Source organism: Oncorhynchus nerka, unplaced genomic scaffold (assembly GCF_034236695.1).
Source record: "Oncorhynchus nerka isolate Pitt River unplaced genomic scaffold, Oner_Uvic_2.0 unplaced_scaffold_1066, whole genome shotgun sequence".
Classification (NCBI taxonomy): domain Eukaryota; kingdom Metazoa; phylum Chordata; class Actinopteri; order Salmoniformes; family Salmonidae; genus Oncorhynchus; species Oncorhynchus nerka.
The window spans coordinates 135,441-157,536 of NW_027040249.1; the positions used below are offsets into that span (position 1 = coordinate 135,441).

Genomic DNA, 22,096 nt, shown 5'->3' on the forward strand with positions numbered 1-22,096 from the left:
CTGTCATAGTAACAACAAGACACACTGTCATAGCAACAACACGACACACTGTCATAGCAACAACAACACACACTGTCATAGCAACAACACACGCTGTCATAACAACAACACACACTGTCATAGCAACAACAACACACACTGTCATAGCAACAACACACACTGTCATAACAACAACACACACCGTCATATCAACAACAACACACACTGTCATAGCAACAACACACACTGCCATAACAACAACACACACTGTCATAGCAACAACAACAACACACACTGTCATAGCAACAACAACAATACACACTGTCATAACAACAACACACACTGTCATAACAACAACAAATACTGTCATAGCAACAACACACACTGTCATAGCAACAACACGCACTGTCATAGCAACAACACACACTGTCATAGCAACAACAACAACACACACTGTCATAGCAACAACAACAATACACACTGTCATAACAACAACACACACTGTCATAGCAACAACACACGCTGTCATAACAACAACACACACTGTCATAACAACAACGCACTGTCATAGCAACAACACACACTGTCATAGCAACAACAACACACACTGTCATAGCAACAACACACGCTGTCATAGCAACAACACACACTGTCATAGCAACAACACGCACTGTCATAGCAACAACACACACTGTCATAACAACAACACACACTGTCATAGCAACAACACACACTGTCATAGCAACAACAAGACACACTGTCATAGCAACAACACGACACACTGTCATAGTAACAACAAGACACGCTGTCATAGCAACAACACACACTGTCATAGCAACAACAACACACACTGTCATAGTAACAACAAGACACACTGTCATAGCAACAACACGACACACTGTCATAGCAACAACAACACACACTGTCATAGCAACAACACACGCTGTCATAACAACAACACACACCGTCATAGCAACAACAACACACACTGTCATAGCAACAACACACACTGCCATAACAACAACACACACTGTCATAGCAACAACAACAATACACACTGTCATAACAACAACACACACTGTCATAGCAACAACAGTACAAAATAAGCTTGAGATTCCATTCTAGCTGTGCTATAGAGGGGTCTGGGATTCCATCCTAGCTGTGCTATAGAGGGGTCTGGGATTCCATCCTAGCTGTGCTATAGAGGGGTCTGGGATTCCATCCTAGCTGTGCTATAGAGGGGTCTGGGATTCCATCCTAGCTGTGCTATAGAGGGGTCTGGGATTCCATCCTAGCTGTGCTATAGAGGGGTCTGGGATTCCATCCTAGCTGTGCTAGCTGTGTATCTCACTGAGCGGGGACAGAGGGTGTGTGTGAGTACCTCAGTCTGCCGTATCTCACTGAGCAGGGACAGAGGGTGTGTGAGTACCTGAGTCTGCTGTATCTCACTGAGCGGGGACAGAGGGTGTGTGAGTACCTGAGTCTGCTGTATCTCACTGGGCAGGGACAGAGGGTGTGTGAGTACCTGAGTCTGCTGTATCTCACTGAGCAGGGACAGAGGGTGTGTGAGTACCTGAGTCTGCTGTATCTCACTGAGCAGGGCCAGAGGGCGTGTGAGTACCTGAGTCTGCTGTATCTCACTGAGCAGGGACAGAGGGTGTGTGTGAGTACCTGAGTCTGCTGTATCTCACTGAGCAGGGCCAGAGGGTGTGTGAGTACCTGAGTCTGCTGTATCTCACTGGGCAGGGACAGAAGGGGGGTGTGTGAGTACCTGAGTATGCTGTATCTCACTGAGCAGGGACAGAGGGTGTGTGTGAGTACCTGAGTCTGGTGTATCTCACTGAGCAGGGACAGAGGGTGTGCGAGTACCTGAGTCTGCTGTATCTCACTGAGCAGGGACAGAGGGTGTGCGAGTACCTGAGTCTGCTGTATCTCACTGAGCAGGGACAGAGGGTGTGTGAGTACCTGAGTCTGCTGTATCTCACTGAGCAGGGACAGAGGGTGTGTGAGTACCTGAGTCTGCTGTATCTCACTGAGCAGGGACAGAGGGTGTGTGAGTACCTGAGTCTGCTGTATCTCACTGAGCAGGGACAGAGGGTGTGTGTGAGTACCTGAGTCTGCTGTATCTCACTGGTCAGGGACAGAGGGTGTGTGAGTACCTGAGTCTGCTGTATCTCACTGAGCAGGTGCAAAGGGTGTGTGTGAGTACCTGAGTCTGCTGTATCTCACTGAGCAGGGACAGAGGGAGTGTGAGTACCTGAGTCTGCTGTATCTCACTGAGCAGGGACAGAGGGAGTGTGAGTACCTGAGTCTGCTGTATCTCACTGAGCAGGGACAGAGGGTGTGTGAGTACCTGAGTCTGCTGTATCTCACTGAGCAGGGACAGAGGGTGTGTGAGTACCTGAGTCTGCTGTATCTCACTGAGCAGGGACAGAGGGTGTGTGAGTACCTGAGTCTGCTGTATCTCACTGAGCAGGGACAGAGGGTGTGTGAGTACCTGAGACTGCTGTCTGCTGTATCTCATCTCACTGAGCAGGGACAGAGGGGGTGTGTGAGTACCTGAGTCTGCTGTATCTCACTGAGCAGGGACAGAGGGTGTGTGAGTACCTGAGTCTGCTGTATCTCACTGAGCAGGGACAGAGGGTGTGTGAGTACCTGAGTCTGCTGTATCTCACTGAGCAGGGACAGAGGGTGTGTGAGTACCTGAGTCTGCTGTATCTCACTGAGCAGGGACAGAGGGCAGGGACAGAGGGGTGTGTGAGTACCTGAGTCTGCTGTATCTCACTGAGCAGGGACAGAGGGGTGTGTGAGTACCTGAGTCTGCTGTATCTCACTGAGCAGGGACAGAGGGGTGTGTGAGTACCTGAGTCTGCTGTATCTCACTGAGCAGGGACAGAGGGTGTGTGAGTACCTGAGTCTGCTGTATCTCACTGAGCAGGGACAGAGGGTGTGTGAGTACCTGAGTCTGCTGTATCTCACTGGGCAGGGACAGAGGGGGTGTGAGTACCTGAGTCTGCTGTATCTCACTGAGCGGGGACAGAGGGTGTGCGAGTACCTGAGTCTGCTGTATCTCACTGAGCAGGGACAGAGGGTGTGTGAGTACCTGAGTCTGCTGTATCTCACTGAGCAGGGACAGAGGGTGTGTGAGTACCTGAGTCTGCTGTATCTCACTGAGCAGGGACAGAGGGTGTGTGAGTACCTGAGTCTGCTGTATCTCACTGAGCAGGGACAGAGGGTGTGTGAGTACCTGAGTCTGCTGTATCTCACTGAGCAGGGACAGAGGGTGTGTGTGAGTACCTGAGTCTGCTGTATCTCACTGAGCAGGGACAGAGGGTGTGTGAGTACCTGAGTCTGCTGTATCTCACTGAGCAGGGACAGAGGGTGTGTGAGTACCTGAGTCTGCTGTATCTCACTGAGCAGGGACAGAGGGTGTGTGAGTACCTGAGTCTGCTGTATCTCACTGAGCAGGACAGAGGGTGTGTGAGTACCTGAGTCTGCTGTATCTCACTGAGCAGGGACAGAGGGTGTGTGAGCAGGGACAGAGTACCTGAGTCTGCTGTATCTCACTGAGCAGGGACAGAGGGTGTGTGAGTACCTGAGTCTGCTGTATCTCACTGAGCAGGGACAGAGGGTGTGTGAGTACCTGAGTCTGCTGTATCTCACTGAGCAGGGACAGAGGGTGTGTGAGTACCTGAGTCTGCTGTATCTCACTGGGCAGGGACAGAGGGGGTGTGTGAGTACCTGAGTCTGCTGTATCTCACTGAGCAGGGACAGAGGGTGTGTGAGTACCTGAGTCTGCTGTATCTCACTGAGCAGGGACAGAGGGTGTGTGAGTACCTGAGTCTGCTGTATCTCACTGAGCAGGGACAGAGGGTGTGTGTGAGTACCTGAGTCTGCTGTATCTCACTGAGCAGGGACAGAGGGTGTGTGAGTACCTGAGTCTGCTGTATCTCACTGAGCAGGGACAGAGGGTGTGTGTGAGTACCTGAGTCTGCTGTATCTCACTGAGCAGGGACAGAGGGTGTGTGAGTACCTGAGTCTGCTGTATCTCACTGAGCAGGGACAGAGGGTGTGTGAGTACCTGAGTCTGCTGTATCTCACTGAGCAGGGACAGAGGGTGTGTGAGTACCTGAGTCTGCTGTATCTCACTGAGCAGGGACAGAGGGTGTGTGAGTACCTGAGTCTGCTGTATCTCACTGAGCAGGGACAGAGGGTGTGTGAGTACCTGAGTCTGCTGTATCTCACTGAGCAGGGGCAGAGGGTGTGTGAGTACCTGAGTCTGCTGTATCTCACTGAGCAGGGACAGAGGGTGTGTGAGTACCTGAGACTGCTGTATCTCACTGGGCAGGGACAGAAGGGGGGGTGTGAGTACCTGAGTCTGCTGTATCTCACTGAGCGGGGACAGAGGGTGTGCGAGTACCTGAGTCTGCTGTATCTCACTGAGCAGGGACAGAGGGTGTGTGAGTACCTGAGTCTGCTGTATCTCACTGAGCAGGGACAGAGGGTGTGTGAGTACCTGAGTCTGCTGTATCTCACTGAGCAGGGACAGAGGGTGTGTGAGTACCTGAGTCTGCTGTATCTCACTGAGCAGGGACAGAGGGTGCGTGTGAGTACCTGAGTCTGCTGTATCTCACTGAGCAGGGACAGAGGGTGTGTGAGTACCTGAGTCTGCTGTATCTCACTGAGCAGGGACAGAGGGTGTGTGTGAGTACCTGAGTCTGCTGTATCTCACTGAGCAGGGACAGAGGGTGTGTGAGTACCTGAGTCTGCTGTATCTCACTGAGCAGGGACAGAGGGTGTGTGAGTACCTGAGTCTGCTGTATCTCACTGAGCAGGGACAGAGGGTGTGTGAGTACCTGAGTCTGCTGTATCTCACTGAGCAGGGACAGAGGGTGTGTGAGTACCTGAGTCTGCTGTATCTCACTGAGCAGGGACAGAGGGTGTGTGAGTACCTGAGTCTGCTGTATCTCACTGAGCAGGGACAGAGGGTGTGTGAGTACCTGAGTCTGCTGTATCTCACTGAGCAGGGACAGAGGGTGTGTGAGTACCTGAGTCTGCTGTATCTCACTGAGCAGGGACAGAGGGTGTGTGAGTACCTGAGTCTGCTGTATCTCACTGAGCAGGGACAGAGGGTGTGTGAGTACCTGAGTCTGCTGTATCTCACTGAGCAGGGACAGAGGGTGTGTGAGTACCTGAGTCAGAGGGTGTGTGAGTACCTGAGCTGCTGTATCTCACTGAGCAGGGACAGAGGGTGTGTGAGTACCTGAGTCTGCTGTATCTCACTGAGCAGGGACAGAGGGTGTGTGAGTACCTGAGTCTGCTGTATCTCACTGAGCAGGGACAGAGGGTGTGTGAGTACCTGAGTCTGCTGTATCTCACTGAGCAGGGACAGAGGGTGTGTGAGTACCTGAGTCTGCTGTATCTCACTGAGCAGGGACAGAGGGTGTGTGAGTACCTGAGTCTGCTGTATCTCACTGAGCAGGGACAGAGGGTGTGCGTGAGTACCTGACTGTATCTCACTGAGCAGGGACAGAGGGTGTGTGAGTACCTGAGTCTGCTGTATCTCACTGAGCAGGGACAGAGGGTGTGTGAGTACCTGAGTCTGCTGTATCTCACTGAGCAGGGACAGAGGGTGTGTGAGTACCTGAGTCTGCTGTATCTCACTGAGCAGGGTATCTCACAGAGGGTGTGTGAGTACCTGAGTCTGCTGTATCTCACTGAGCAGGGACAGCTGTATCTCACTGAGCAGGGGTGTGTGAGTACCTGAGTCTGCTGTATCTCACTGTGTGAGTACCTGAGTCTGCTGTATCTCACTGAGCAGGGACAGAGGGTGTGTGAGTACCTGAGTCTGCTGTATCTCACTGAGCAGGGACAGAGGGTGTGTGAGTACCTGAGTATCTCACTGAGCAGGGACTGTATCTCACTGAGCAGGGACAGAGGGTGTGTGAGTACCTGAGTCTGCTGTATCTCACTGAGCAGGGACAGAGGGGTGTGTGAGTACCTGAGTCTGCTGTATCTCACTGAGCAGGGACAGAGGGTGTGTGAGTACCTGAGTCTGCTGTATCTCACTGAGCAGGGACAGAGGGTGTGTGAGTACCTGAGTCTGCTGTATCTCACTGAGCAGGGACAGAGGGTGTGTGAGTACCTGAGTCTGCTGTATCTCACTGAGCAGGGACAGAGGGTGTGTGAGTACCTGAGTCTGCTGTATCTCACTGAGCAGGGACAGAGGGTGTGTGAGTACCTGAGTCTGCTGTATCTCACTGAGCAGGGACAGAGGGTGTGTGAGTACCTGAGTCTGCTGTATCTCACTGAGCAGGGACAGAGGGTGTGTGGAGTACCAGAGTCTGCTGTATCTCACTGAGCAGGGACAGAGGGTGTGTGAGTACCTGAGTCTGCTGTATCTCACTGAGCAGGGACAGAGGGTGTGTGAGTACCTGAGTCTGCTGTATCTCACTGAGCAGGGACAGAGGGTGTGTGTGAGTACCTGAGTCTGCTGTATCTCACTGAGCAGGGACAGAGGGTGTGTGAGTACCTGAGTCTGCTGTATCTCACTGAGCAGGGACAGAGGGTGTGTGAGTACCTGAGTCTGCTGTATCTCACTGAGCAGGGACAGAGGGTGTGTGAGTACCTGAGTCTGCTGTATCTCACTGAGCAGGGACAGAGGGTGTGTGTGAGTACCTGAGTCTGCTGTATCTCACTGAGCAGGGACAGAGGGTGTGTGAGTACCTGAGTCTGCTGTATCTCACTGAGCAGGGACAGAGGGTGTGTGAGTACCTGAGTCTGCTGTATCTCACTGAGCAGGGACAGAGGGTGTGTGAGTACCTGAGTCTGCTGTATCTCTGAGCACTGAGTACCTGAGTCTGCTGTATCTCACTGAGCAGGGACAGAGGGTGTGTGAGTACTGAGTCTGCTGTATCTCACAGGGACAGAGGGTGTGTGAGTACCTGAGTCTGCTGTATCTCACTGAGAGCAGGGACAGAGGGTGTGTGAGTACCTGAGTCTGCTGTATCTCACTGAGCAGGGACAGAGGGTGTGTGAGTACCTGAGTCTGCTGTATCTCACTGAGCAGGGACAGAGGGTGTGTGAGTACCTGAGTCTGCTGTATCTCACTGAGCAGGGACAGAGGGTGTGTGAGTACCTGAGTCTGCTGTATCTCACTGAGCAGGGACAGAGGGTGTGTGAGTACCTGAGTCTGCTGTATCTCACTGAGCAGGGACAGAGGGTGTGTGAGTACCTGAGTCTGCTGTATCTCACTGAGCAGGGACAGAGGGTGTGTGAGTACCTGAGTCTGCTGTATCTCACTGAGCAGGGACAGAGGGTGTGTGAGTACCTGAGTCTGCTGTATCTCACTGAGCAGGGACAGAGGGTGTGTGAGTACCTGAGTCTGCTGTATCTCACTGAGCAGGGACAGAGGGTGTGTGAGTACCTGAGTCTGCTGTATCTCACTGAGCAGGGACAGAGGGTATGTGTGAGTGTGTGTGTCGTCCAGACTGGTGTCCTCTTCCAGCCTCTGGACTCTCCGCTCTAGAGAACGGCTCAGTGTCCGCAACTCAAACACCACACTCTGTTCCTGCTCCAACTACACACACACACACACACACACACACACACACACACACACACACACACACACACACACACACACACACACACACACACACACACACACACACACACACACACACACACACAGGCTTGGGTTAGCAGGGTTAGTTCCTCCCATCCCCTCACCCTACTCCCTGTCTCTATCCCCAATGCCTCCCCCCACCCCTACTCCCTGTCTCTATCCCCAATGCCCCCCACCCCCCCCACCCTACTCCCTGTCTCTATCCCCAATGCCCCCCACCCCCCACCCTACTCCCTGTCTCTATCCCCAATGTCTCTATCCCCCCCCACCCCCCACCCTACTCCCTGTCTCTATCCCCAATGCCCCCCCCACTCCCCCACCCTACTCCCTGTCTCTATCCCCAATGCCCCCCCCACCCCCCACCCTACTCCTGTCTCTGTCCCCAATGCCCCCCACCCTACTCCCTGTCTCTGTCCCCAATGCCCCACCCCCCCCCCCTACTCCCTGTCTCTATCCCCAATGCCCTCCCCCACCCCTACTCCCTGTCTCTATCCCCAATGCCCCCCCCCCCCCTACTCCCTGTCTCTATCCCCAATGCCCCCCACCCTACTCCCTGTCTCTGTCCCCAATGCCCCCCCACCCTACTCCCTGTCTCTATCCCCAATGCCCCCCCACCCTACTCCCTGTCTCTATCCCCAATGCCCCCCCCCACCCTACTCCCTGTCTCTATCCCCAATGCCCCCCACCCTACTCCCTGTCTCTATCCCCAATGCCCCCCCCCACCCTACTCCCTGTCTCTATCCCCAATGTCCCTCCACCTACATCCAAATTAAGCAATCAACCCAGTCCCTCCTCCTGTGTTCTCACCTGGGCTTCTCTCTCTCTCAGATTGGTCTGTAGATCTGTCAGTCTGTCTCTCTGCCTCTCCCTCTCTCCTCTCAGCCTATCACAGTCCTCCTGCCACAGCCTCAACTGTTCCTCCATATTACCCAGCCTCTCCTTCAACACCCTGTTCTGAAGACGAGAGGAGAGAGGGATGAGAGGAGAGGAGAGAGGGAGGAGTGTGTGTGTGTGTGCGTGTGCGTGTGTGTGTGCGTGTGTGTGTGTGTGTGTGTGTGTGTACCTCTGCTTGTGTGTTGTCTAGTTGTGTAGAACTAATGGTTTTGCTGAGGGAGGAGTCTTCCATCTCTTCTCGGAGTGAACGGAGTTCCACACGCAATGAGTGTTCTACTGACACCGCCTGGGGGAGTAGAACAGGATGGGGAGGGGGAGGGGGGGGGAGGAGCGGAGGGGAGGGAGGGAGGGGACAGGGAGGAGGGGGAGGACAGGGAGGGAGGGGGAGGAGCGGAGGGGGAGGGAGGGAGGGGGAGGACAGGGGAGGACAGGGGGAGCGGAGGGGGAGGGAGGGGGGAGGACAGGGGGGGGGGGAGGGGAGGGAGGGAGGGGGACAGGGAGGGGGGAGGACAGGAGGGAGGGGAGGAGGGAGGGGGAGGGAGGGAGGGGGGAGGACAGGGAGGGAGAGAGGGAGGAGAGGCGAGAACGAGTTGTTTTGTGTTGTCTGTCTGACGTGTGATTAATGTAGGTGTGGTTGATTCAGCTGGCTGGTCTACATTCCATTCCACAGACCGTGGTCGGATTCCTGTCTGACTACATTGAAGAAGTTGCATCAACCAATTGTGTGCCACAGCATGAAGCTTTTGAAGACATCTCCCAATGTCCTTGTGACCTGGACGAACGTCGACTATTCCACTGGATCTGGTGTGGCCACCCTGGTTAAACACCTTGCCAGGAGTTGAGATCTAGCAGGCGTCTACAATGTAGTCAGCCTGGAGCTCATCTATGTGTGTGTTTGTCTGTACCTCTGCCAACTCTTCCACCAGGCGGTGGTTGTGATTGGCCAGCTCAGTCAGCTGTGTGTTCTCCTCCCGCTTCTGGCCCTGCCCCCGGCTGTGATGTCGGTCCAGCTCGGCCAGTAAGGAGGAGAGTTCGGAGGTTAGCTCCGCCTCTCTCTGTTGTGACGACAGCTCACATACCTCCAATCTCCTCCGGAGAACATGCTTCTCCTGCTGCAGGACCTGACACACACACACACACACACACACACACACACACACACACACACACACACACACACACAACACACACAACACACACACACACACACACACACACACACACACACACACACAACCACACACAACCACACACACACACACACACATGCACACACATAAACACACAACCACACACGCACACACACACACACACACACAACCACACACACAACCACACACGCACACACACACATGCACACACATAAACACACAACCACACACACACAACCACACACGCACACACACACACACATGCACACACATACACACACAACCACACACACAACCACACACGCACACACACACATGCACACACATACACACACAACCACAAAAAACATTACATCTATACATCGTTGCTCGTAAAAAACGGGTTCTTTCTTAGCTGTCTGTCTCTCTGTGTCAGTTATCTCTCCTCTACCTGTCGGTGTCAGTTATCTGCTCTCTGTCAGTTATCTCTCCTCTACCTGTCTGTGTCAGTTATCTCTCCTGTACCTGTCTGTGTCAGTTATCTCTCCTCTACCTGTCTGTGTCAGTTATCTGCTCTCTGTCAGTTATCTCTCCTCTACCTGTCTGTGTCAGTTGTCTCTCCTCTACCTGTCGGTGTCAGTTATCTCTCCTCTACCTGTCTGTGTCAGTTATCTCTCCTCTACCTGTCTGTGTCAGTTATCTCTCCTCTACCTGTCTGTGTCAGTTATCTCTCCTCTACCTGTCTGTGTCAGTTATCTCTCCTCTACCTGTCTGTGTCAGTTATCTCTCCTCTACCTGTCTGTGTCAGTTATCTGCTCTCTGTCAGTTATCTCTCCTCTACCTGTCTGTGTCAGTTATCTCTCCTCTACCTGTCTCTGTCAGTTATCTCTCCTCTACCTGTCTGTGTCAGTTATCTACTCTCTGTCAGTTATCTCTCCTCTACCTGTCGGTGTCAGTTATCTCTCCTCTACCTGTCTGTGTCAGTTATCTGCTCTCTGTCAGTTATCTCTCCTCTACCTGTCTGTGTCAGTTGTCTCTCCTCTACCTGTCTGTGCCAGTTATCTCTCCTCTACCTGTCTGTGTCAGTTATCTCTCCTCTACCTGTCTGTGTCAGTTATCTCTCCTCTACCTGTCTGTGTCAGTTATCTCTCCTCTACCTGTCTGTGTCAGTTATCTGATCTCTGTCAGTTATCTCTCCTCTACCTGTCTGTGTCAGTTATCTCTCCTCTACCTGTCTGTGTCAGTTATCTGCTCTCTGTCAGTTATCTCTCCTCTACCTGTCTGTGTCAGTTATCTCTCCTCTACCTGTCTGTGTCAGTTATCTCTCCTCTACCTGTCTGTGTCAGTTATCTCTCCTCTACTTATCTGTGTCAGTTATCTCTCCTCTACCTGTCTGTGTCAGTTATCTCTCCTCTACCTGTCTGTTTCAGTTGTCTATCCTCTACCTATCTGTGTCAGTTATCTCTCCTCTACCTGTCTGTGTCAGTTATCTGCTCTCTGTCAGTTATCTCTCCTCTACCTGTCTGTGTCAGTTGTCTCTCCTCTACCTGTCTGTGCCAGTTATCTCTCCTCTACCTGTCTGTGTCAGTTATCTCTCCTCTACCTGTCTGTGTCAGTTATCTCTCCTCTACCTGTCTGTGTCAGTTATCTCTCCTCTACCTGTCTGTGTCAGTTATCTGATCTCTGTCAGTTATCTCTCCTCTACCTGTCTGTGTCAGTTATCTCTCCTCTAACTGTCTGTGTCAGTTATCTGCTCTCTGTCAGTTATCTCTCCTCTACCTGTCTGTGTCAGTTATCTCTCCTCTACCTGTCTATGTCAGTTATCTCTCCTCTACCTGTCTGTGTCAGTTATCTCTCCTCTACCTGTCTGTGTCAGTTGTCTATCCTCTACCTGTCTGTGTCAGTTATCTCTCCTCTACCTGTCTGTGTCAGTTATCTGCTCTCTGTCAGTTATCTCTCCTCTACCTGTCTGTGTCAGTTGTCTCTCCTCTACCTGTCTGTGTCAGTTATCTCTCCTCTACCTGTCTGTGTCAGTTATCTCTCCTCTACCTGTCTGTGTCAGTTATCTCTCCTCTACCTGTCTGTGTCAGTTATCTGATCTCTGTCAGTTATCTCTCCTCTACCTGTCTGTGTCAGTTATCTCTCCTCTACCTGTCTGTGTCAGTTATCTGCTCTCTGTCAGTTATCTCTCCTCTACCTGTCTGTGTCAGTTATCTCTCCTCTACCTGTCTGTGTCAGTTATCTCTCCTCTACCTGTCTGTGTCAGTTATCTCTCCTCTACTTATCTGTGTCAGTTATCTCTCCTCTACCTGTCTGTGTCAGTTCTCTCCTCTACCTATCTGTGTCAGTTATCTGATCTCTGTCCATTTTCTATCCTCTACCTGTCTGTGTCAGTTATCTCTCCTCTACCTGTCTGTGTCAGTTATCTCTCCTCTACCTGTCTGTGTCAGTTGTCTATCCTCTACCTGTCGGTGTCAGTTATCTCTCCTCTACCTGTCTGTGTCAGTTGTCTATCCTCTACCTGTCTGTGTCAGTTGTCTATCCTCTACCTGTCTGTCTCTCTGTGTCAGTTATCTCTCCTCTGCCTGTCTGTGTCAGTTATCTCTCCTCTATCTGTCTGTGTCAGTTGTCTATCCTCTACCTGTCTGTCTCTCTGTGTCAGTTGTCTCTCCTCTACCTGTCTGTGTCAGTTATCTCTCCTCTACCTGTCTGTGTCAGTTATGTACTCTCTGTCAGTTATCTCTCCTCTACCTGTCAGTGTCAGTTATCTACTCTCTGTCAGTTATCTCTCCTCTACCTGTCTGTGTCAGTTATCTACTCTCTGTCAGTTATCTCTCCTCTATCTGTCTCTGTCAGTTATCTCTCCTCTACCTGTATGTGTCAGTTATCTCTCCTCTACCTGTCTGTGTCAGTTATCTCTCCTCTACCTGTCTGTGTCAGTTATCTGTCTCTCTGTGTCAGTTATCTGTCTCTCTGTGTCAGTTATCTCTCCTCTACCTGTCTGTGTCAGTTATCTGCTCTCTGTCAGTTGTCTCTCCTCTATCTGTCTCTGTCAGTTATCTCTCCTCTACCTGTATGTGTCAGTTATCTCTCCTATACCTGTCTGTGTCAGTTATCTCTCCTCTACCTGTCTGTGTCAGTTATCTGTCTCTCTGTGTCAGTTATCTGTCTCTCTGTGTCAGTTATCTCTCCTCTACCTGTCTGTGTCAGTTATCTGCTCTCTGTCAGTTGTCTCTCCGCTACCTGTCTGTGTCAGTTATCTCCCCTCTACCTGTCTGTGTCAGTTATCTCTCCTCTACCTGTCTGTGTCAGTTATCTGCTCTCTGTCAGATGTCTCACTTCTACCTGTCTGTCTCTCTGTGTCAGTTGTCTCTCATCTACCTGTCTGTGTCAGTTGTCTCTCCTCTACCTGTCTGTGTCAGTTGTCTCTCCACTACCTTTCTCTCTGTCTCTGTCAGTTGGTCTCACTTCTACCTGTCTGTCTCTCTGTCAGTTGTCTCTCCTCTACCTGTCTGTCTCTCTGCCAGTTGTCTCTCCTCTACCTGTCTGTCTCTCTGCCAGTTGTCTCACCTCTACATGTCTGTCTCTCTGTCAGTTGTCTCGCCTCTACCTGTCTGTCAGTCTCTCTGTCAGTTGTCTCACCTCTACATGTCTGTCTCTCTGTGTCAGTGCCTCGGCCAGCTCTTCATTCCTCTCCAACAGAGCCTGGCCCAACTCAGCAGCCAGGATCAGATCTGTCTCTAGACCTGCCTCCAGCTCTGCCTTTAACCCCGCCTTCCCCATGGAGCCACTCCCACCCTGGCAGCAGGAGGAGGAAGGGGAGGAGGGATAAGCGAGAGAGAGAGAATGGGAGGAGGTGGAGGAGAGGGGGAAGAAGGAGTCTTCCAAGCTGGGGGAGGGAAGGCTGTCCTTTCTGGAGAACATCGGAGGAGCCACAGGGGTTGGAGGTTACACCACCTTGTTAGTGTCAGGGGTCAGAGAGCCCTACCCCTCATCTCTCAGTCCGTTACACCTTAAACAACTTGATCGGGACTGGTCTGGTCTGGTTTGAACTGGTTTCGTTCTGGTCTGGGTCTGGTTCTGATCTGGACTGGTCTGATCTGGTCTGGGATAGGGTGGAGAGGTGAAGGCCCCCCTGGATTGGTTGGCTCTCTGAAACTAAAACAAACAGAAACAGTCCCTGATTGGCTGAATGGTGATGATGTGAAAGATGATTGGCTGAATGGTGATGACGTGAATGCTGATTGGTTAAATGGTGATGATGTGAAAGCTGATTGGCTGAATGGTGATGATGTGGAAGCTGATTGGATGAATGGTGATGATGTGAAAGCTGATTGGATGAATGGTGATGATGTGAAAGCTGATTGGATGAATGGTGATGATATGAATTGTAAGACGTTATTACATTTACTTAATACAATACTACCCCTATACTACCACTATAATACAATATTACCACAATACTACCACTATACTACCACGAAACTACCACTATACTACAATATTTACACCATACTGCTGCAATACTAACAGTATACTACAATATGATCGCAATACTACTCCCTGTTACCACTATACTACGGTACTGCCACTATTCTACTACATTGCCACCACTATATTACAATACTACCGCTAATAAACCACAATACTACCACTATTCTACTACAATACTACCACTATCCTAAAATACTACCGCCATAATACTGGGATACTACCACTATACCACAATACTACCACTATACTACAACACTGCCACGATACCACAATACTGCCACTATACTACAACACTACCAATAAACTACAACACTACCACGATGCTACTACACTGACACTATACTACAGCACTACCACTATATTACAGCACTGCCAATATACTGCAAAACTATTGCTATACTACTATGCTGACACTATACTACTACGCTAACACTATACTACAACACTGCCACTATACTACAACACTACCACTATACTACAACACGATCGCTATACTACAGCACTACCGCTATACTACTATGCTGACATTATACTACAACACTACCACTATACTGCTATACTACAACACTACCACTATACTGCTATACTACAACACTACCACTATACTACAACACTACCACTATACTACAACACTACCACTATACTACAACACTACCACTATACTACAACACTGCCACTATACTACAACACTACCACTATACTACACTACTACAACACTACCACTATACTACAACACTACCACTATACTACAACACTGCCACTATACTACAGCACTGCCACTATACTACAACACTGCCACTATACTACAACACTGCCACTATACTACAACCCATCGCTATACTACTGTGCTGGCACGATACTATTATACTACTACCACTATACTACAACGCTGATAAAATACTACCACTACACTACTATGCTGGCACTATACTATTATACTACTACAATACTACCACTATACTACTGTGCTGGCACGATACTATTATACTACTACCACTATACTACAACGCTGATAAAATACTACCACTACACTACTATGCTGGCACTATACTATTATACTACTACAATACTACCACTATACTACTGTGCTGGCACGATACTATTATACTACTACCACTATACTACTATGCTGACACTATACTATTATACTACTACAATACTACCACTATACTACTATGCTGACACTATACTATTATACTACAATACTACCACTATACTACTATGCTGACACTATACTATTATACTACTACCACTATACTGCTGCAATACTACCACTATACTACTATGCTGACACTATACTATTATACTACTACAATACTACCACTATACTGCTATGCTGACACTATACTATTATACTACTACAATACTACCACTATACTGCTATGCTGACACTATACTATTATACTACTACAATACTACCACTATACTGCTATGCTGACACTATACTATTATACTACTACAATACTACCACTATACTGCTATGCTGACACTATACTATTATACTACTACCACTATACTACTACACTACTGCTATACTACAACACTACCACAATACTACAGCACTACCACTATACTACAACACTACCACAATACTACAGCACTACCACTATACTACAACACTACCACAATACTACAGCACTACCACTATACTACTGCGCTGACACTATACTACAACACTACCACAATACTACAATACTACCACTATACTACAGCACTACCACTATGCTACAATACTACCACTATACTACAATACTACCACTATACTACAATACTACCACTATACTACAGCACTACCACTATACTACAATACTACCACTATACTACAGCACTGCCACTATACTACAACACTACCACTATACTACAACACTACCACTATACTACAACACTACCACTATACTACAGCAGTACCACTATACTACAACACTACCACTATACTACAACACTACCACTATACTACAGCAGTACCACTATACTACAACACTACCACAATACTACAGCACTGCCACTATACTACTACGCTGACACTATACTACAGCAACTACCACTATACTACAATACTACCACTATACTACAATACTACCACTATACTACAGCACTACCACTATACTACTGCTGCTCTGGCCCCCCAATGGTGGAACAAACTCCCTCACGACGCCAGGACAGCGGAGTCAATCACCACCTTCCGGAGACACCTGAAACCCCACCTCTTTAAGGAATACCTAGGATAGGATAAAGTAATCATTCTCACCCCCCCCCCTTAAAAGATTTAGATGCACTATTGTAAAGTGGCTGTTCCACTGGATGTCATAAGGTGAAAGCACCAATTTGTAAGTCGCTCTGGATAAGAGCGTCTGCTAAATGACTTAAATGTAAATGTAAACTACAGCACTACCACTATACTACAGTACTACCACTATACTACAATACTACCACTATACTACAGCACTACCACTATGCTACAATACTACCACTATACTACAATACTACCACTATACTACAATACTACCACTATACTACAGCACTACCACTATGCTACAATACTACCACTATACTACAATACTACCACTATACTACAGCACTACCACTATACTACAGTACTACCACTATACTACAATACTACCACTATACTACAGCACTACCACTATACTACAGTACTACCACTATACTACAATACTACCACTATACTACAGCACTACCACTATACTACAATACTACCACTATACTACAGCACTACCACTATACTACAATACTACCACTATACTACAGCACTGCCACTATACTACAACACTACCACTATACTACAACACTACCACTATACTACAACACTACCACTATACTACAGCAGTACCACTATACTACAACACTGCATCTATACTACACCACTATCACTATACTACAGCACTCCCACTATACTACAATACTACCACTATACTACAGCACTACCACTATACTACAATACTACCACTATACTACAGCACTGCCACTATACTACAATACTACCACTATACTACAGTACTACCACTATACTACAGCACTACCACTATGCTACAATACTACCACTATACTGTTGCATTACTACCACTATACTACAATACTACCACTATACTGTTGCATTACTACCACTATACTACAATACTACCACTATGCTGTTGCATTACTACCACTATACTACACTACTACCACTATACTGTTGCATTACTACCACTATACTACAATACTACCACTATACTGTTGCATTACTACCACTATACTACAATACTACCACTATACTGTTGCATTACTACCGCTATACTACAATACTACCACTATACTGTTGCATTACTACCACTATACTACAATACTACCACTATACTGTTGCATTACTACCACTATACTACAATACTACCACTATACTACTACATTACTATAAATAACAGTTTCAGTGGTATACCACCTCCCCACACCAAACACTAACAGTTAACACCAAACACTAACCGTTAACACCAAACACTAACCGTTAACACCAAACACTAACCGTTAACACCACACACTAACCATTAACACCAAACACTAACCGTTAACACCACACACTAACCGTTAACACCACACACTAACCGTTAACACCACACACTAACCGTTAACACCAAACACTAACCATTAACACCAAACACTAACCGTTAACACCACACACTAACCGTTAACACTAACCATTAACACCAAACACTAACCATTAACACTAACCGTTAACACCAAACACTAACCATTAACACCAAACACTAACCATTAACACCAAACACTAACCGTTAACACCAAACACTAACCGTTAACACCAAACACTAACCATTAACACCAAACACTAACCGTTAACACCAAACACTAACCGTTAACACCACACACTAACCGTTAACACCAAACACTAACCGTTAACACCACACACTAACCGTTAACACCAAACACTAACCATTAACACCAAACACTAACCGTTAACACCACACACTAACCGTTAACACCAAACACTAACCGTTAACACCAAACACTAACCGTTAACACTAACCATTAACACCAAACACTAACCATTAACACCAAACACTAACCGTTAACACCAAACACTAACCGTTAACACCAAACAATAACCGTTAACACCAAACACTAACCATTAACACTAACCGTTAACACCAAACACTAACCATTAACACTAACCGTTAACACCAAACACTAACCGTTAACACCAAACACTAACCGTTAACACTAACTGTTAACACCAAACACTAACCGTTAACACCAAACACTAACCGTTAACACCAAACACTAACCATTAACACCAAACACTAACCATTAACACTAACCATTAACACCAAACACTAACCGTTAACACCAAACACTAACCATTAACACTAACCATTAACAACAAACACTAACCGTTAACACCAAACACTAACCATTAACACTAACCTTTAACACCAAACACTAACCGTTAACACCAAACACTAACCGTTAACACTAACCGTTAACACCACACACTAACCATTAACACCAAACACTAACCGTTAACACCAAACACTAACCGTTAACACCAAACACTAACCGTTAACACCACACACTAACCGTTAACACCACACACTAACCATTAACACCAAACACTAACCGTTAACACCAAACACTAACCGTTAACACCAAACACTAACCAGTAACACTAACCGTTAACACCAAACACTAACCGTTAACACTAACCGTTAACACCAAACACTAACCGTTAACACCAAACACTAACCATTAACACCAAACACTAACCATTAACACTAACCATTAACACCAAACACTAACCGTTAACACCAAACACTAACCATTAACACTAACCATTAACAACAAACATTAACCGTTAACACCAAACACTAACCGTTAACACTAACCGTTAACACCACACACTAACCGTTAACACCAAACACTAACCATTAACACCAAACACTAACCGTTAACACTAACCGTTAACACCACACACTAACCGTTAACACCAAACACTAACCGTTAACACCAAACACTAACCGTTAACACTAACCGTTAACACCACACACTAACCGTTAACACTAACCGTTAACACCAAACACTAACCGTTAACACCACACACTAACCATTAACCCCAAACACTAACCGTTAACACCAAACACTAACCGTTAACACTAACTGTTAACACCAAACACTAACCGTTAACACCAAACACTAACCGTTAACACCAAACACTAACCATTAACACCAAACACTAACCATTGACACTAACCGTTAACACCAAACACTAACCGTTAACACCAAACACTAACCGTTAACACTAACTGTTAACACCAAACACTAACCGTTAACACCAAACACTAACCGTTAACACCAAACACTAACCATTAACACCAAACACTAACCATTAACACTAACCATTAACACCAAACACTAACCGTTAACACCAAACACTAACCATTAACACTAACCATTAACAACAAACATTAACCGTTAACACCAAACACTAACCGTTAACACTAACCGTTAACACCACACACTAACCGTTAACACCAAACACTAACCATTAACACCAAACACTAACCGTTAACACTAACCGTTAACACCACACACTAACCGTTAACACCAAACACTAACCGTTAACACTAACCATTAACACCAAACACTAACCGTTAACACCAAACACTAACCATTAACACTAACCATTAACAACAAACATGAACCGTTAACACCAAACACTAACCGTTAACACTAACCGTTAACACCACACACTAACCGTTAACACCAAACACTAACCATTAACACCAAACACTAACCGTTAACACTAACCGTTAACACCAAACACTAACCGTTAACACCACACACTAACCATTAACCCCAAACACTAACCGTTAACACCAAACACTAACCGTTAACACTAACTGTTAACACCAAACACTAACCGTTAACACCAAACACTAACCGTTAACACCAAACACTAACCATTAACACCAAACACTAACCATTAACACTAACCATTAACACCAAACACTAACCGTTAACACCAAACACTAACCATTAACACTAACCGTTAACACCACACACTAACCGTTAACACCAAACACTAACCATTAACACCAAACACTAACCAGTAACACTAACCATTAACACCAAACACTAACCGTTAACACCAAACACTAACCGTTAACACCAAACACTAACCAGTAACACTAACCGTTAACACCAAACACTAACCGTTAACACTAACCGTTAACACCAAACACTAACCGTTAACACCACACACTAACCATTAACCCCAAACACTAACCGTTAACACCAAACACTAACCGTTAACACTAACTGTTAACACCAAACACTAACCGTTAACACCAAACACTAACCGTTAACACCAAACACTAACCATTAACACCAAACACTAACCATTAACACTAACCATTAACACCAAACACTAACCGTTAACACCAAACACTAACCATTAACACTAACCATTAACAACAAACACTAACCGTTAACACCAAACACTAACCGTTAACACTAACCGTTAACACCACACACTAACCGTTAACACCAAACACTAACCATTAACACCAAACACTAACCGTTAACACTAACCGTTAACACCACACACTAACCGTTAACACCAAACACTAACCGTTAACACCAAACACTAACCGTTAACACTAACCGTTAACACCACACACTAACCGTTAACACCAAACACTAACCGTTAACACTAACCGTTAACACCACACACTAACCGTTAACACCAAACACTAACCATTAACACCAAACACTAACCGTTAACACCACACACTAACCGTTAACACCAAACACTAACCGTTAACACCAAACACTAACCGTTAACACTAACCATTAACACCAAACACTAACCATTAACACCAAACACTAACCGTTAACACCAAACACTAACCGTTAACACCAAACAATAACCGTTAACACCAAACACTAACCATTAACACTAACCGTTAACACCAAACACTAACCATTAACACTAACCGTTAACACCAAACACTAACCATTAACACCAAACACTAACCATTAACACTAACCATTAACACCAAACACTAACCGTTAACACTAACCGTTAACACCAAACACTAACCGTTAACACTAACCGTTAACACCAAACACTAACCATTAACACCAAACACTAACCGTTAACACTAACCATTAACACCAAACACTAACCGTTAACACTAACTGTTAACACCAAACACTAACCTGTAACACTAACCTGTAACACTAACCGTTAACACCAAACACTAACCGTTAACACCACACACTAACCGGTAACACCACACACTAACCGTTAACACTAACTGTTAACACCAAACACTAACCTGTAACACTAACCGGTAACACTAACCTGTGTGTGTTGTGTCTCCTACCTGCTCCTGCTGCCGTTGCTGCCAAACAACTTCTACTGCTCTTCCTGTTTGCCTCCTCAGGTGTGAATCATCGGGTTTCTGTGGGGCTGCTCCTCCCCCTCTGCATATTAGTAGGTGTGAGTGGGCTGTATGATGAGGGTTACTCCACGTATTCATGTGTTTATGTGGAAGTAGCAGCACTCTCTCTTGTCCAAGTCAATTTTCACCATTGCGGACCATGAAATATATCATATCATATCTGTGTATAAAGGAGCGGGGCATGCAAATGAGGCTGGAAGCTCCACCTACAAGTGACACACAGAACAGTCAATGATTGTCCTCTCTCTCTCTCTCTCGCTCACACTCTCTCTCTGTCTCTCTCTCTACCTCCCCCCCTCTCTCTCTCTGTGTCTTTCTCTCTACCTCTCTATCTCTCTCTCTCTCTCTGTCTCACTCTCTCCTTTCTCTCTCTCTCTGTCTGTCTCTCTCTCTACCTCCCCCTCTCTCTCTCTCTCTCTCTGTCTCACTCTCTCCTTTCTCTCTCTACCTCTCTATCTCTCTCTCTGACTCTCTCTCTCTCTCTCTCCTTTCTCTCTACCTCC

At 47.1% G+C, this 22,096-nt stretch overlaps 1 protein-coding gene across 2 annotated transcripts in view; it reads right to left on the reverse strand.

The window, feature by feature from the left end:
* bicdl2 (BICD family like cargo adaptor 2) overlaps positions 1 to 21,852 on the reverse strand; it is a 41,049-nt gene extending 19,197 nt beyond the window's left edge. The window contains exons 1-6 of one of the 2 annotated variants that reach the window (XM_065016245.1): positions 21,516 to 21,852; positions 13,273 to 13,788; positions 9,406 to 9,621; positions 8,670 to 8,786; positions 8,414 to 8,560; positions 7,406 to 7,558 (exon numbers count right to left, since the gene is read on the reverse strand). In XM_065016245.1, coding sequence (XP_064872317.1) covers positions 7,406 to 7,558; positions 8,414 to 8,560; positions 8,670 to 8,786; positions 9,406 to 9,621; positions 13,273 to 13,554 — 915 coding nt within the window. In that variant the 5' untranslated portion in view covers positions 13,555 to 13,788; positions 21,516 to 21,852. Of the gene's footprint in view, positions 1 to 7,405; positions 7,559 to 8,413; positions 8,561 to 8,669; positions 8,787 to 9,405; positions 9,622 to 13,272; positions 13,789 to 21,493 lie in introns of both variants that reach the window. The other variant, XM_065016246.1, reaches the window with a different exon arrangement.
* Positions 21,853 to 22,096: the final 244 nt, after the last annotated feature.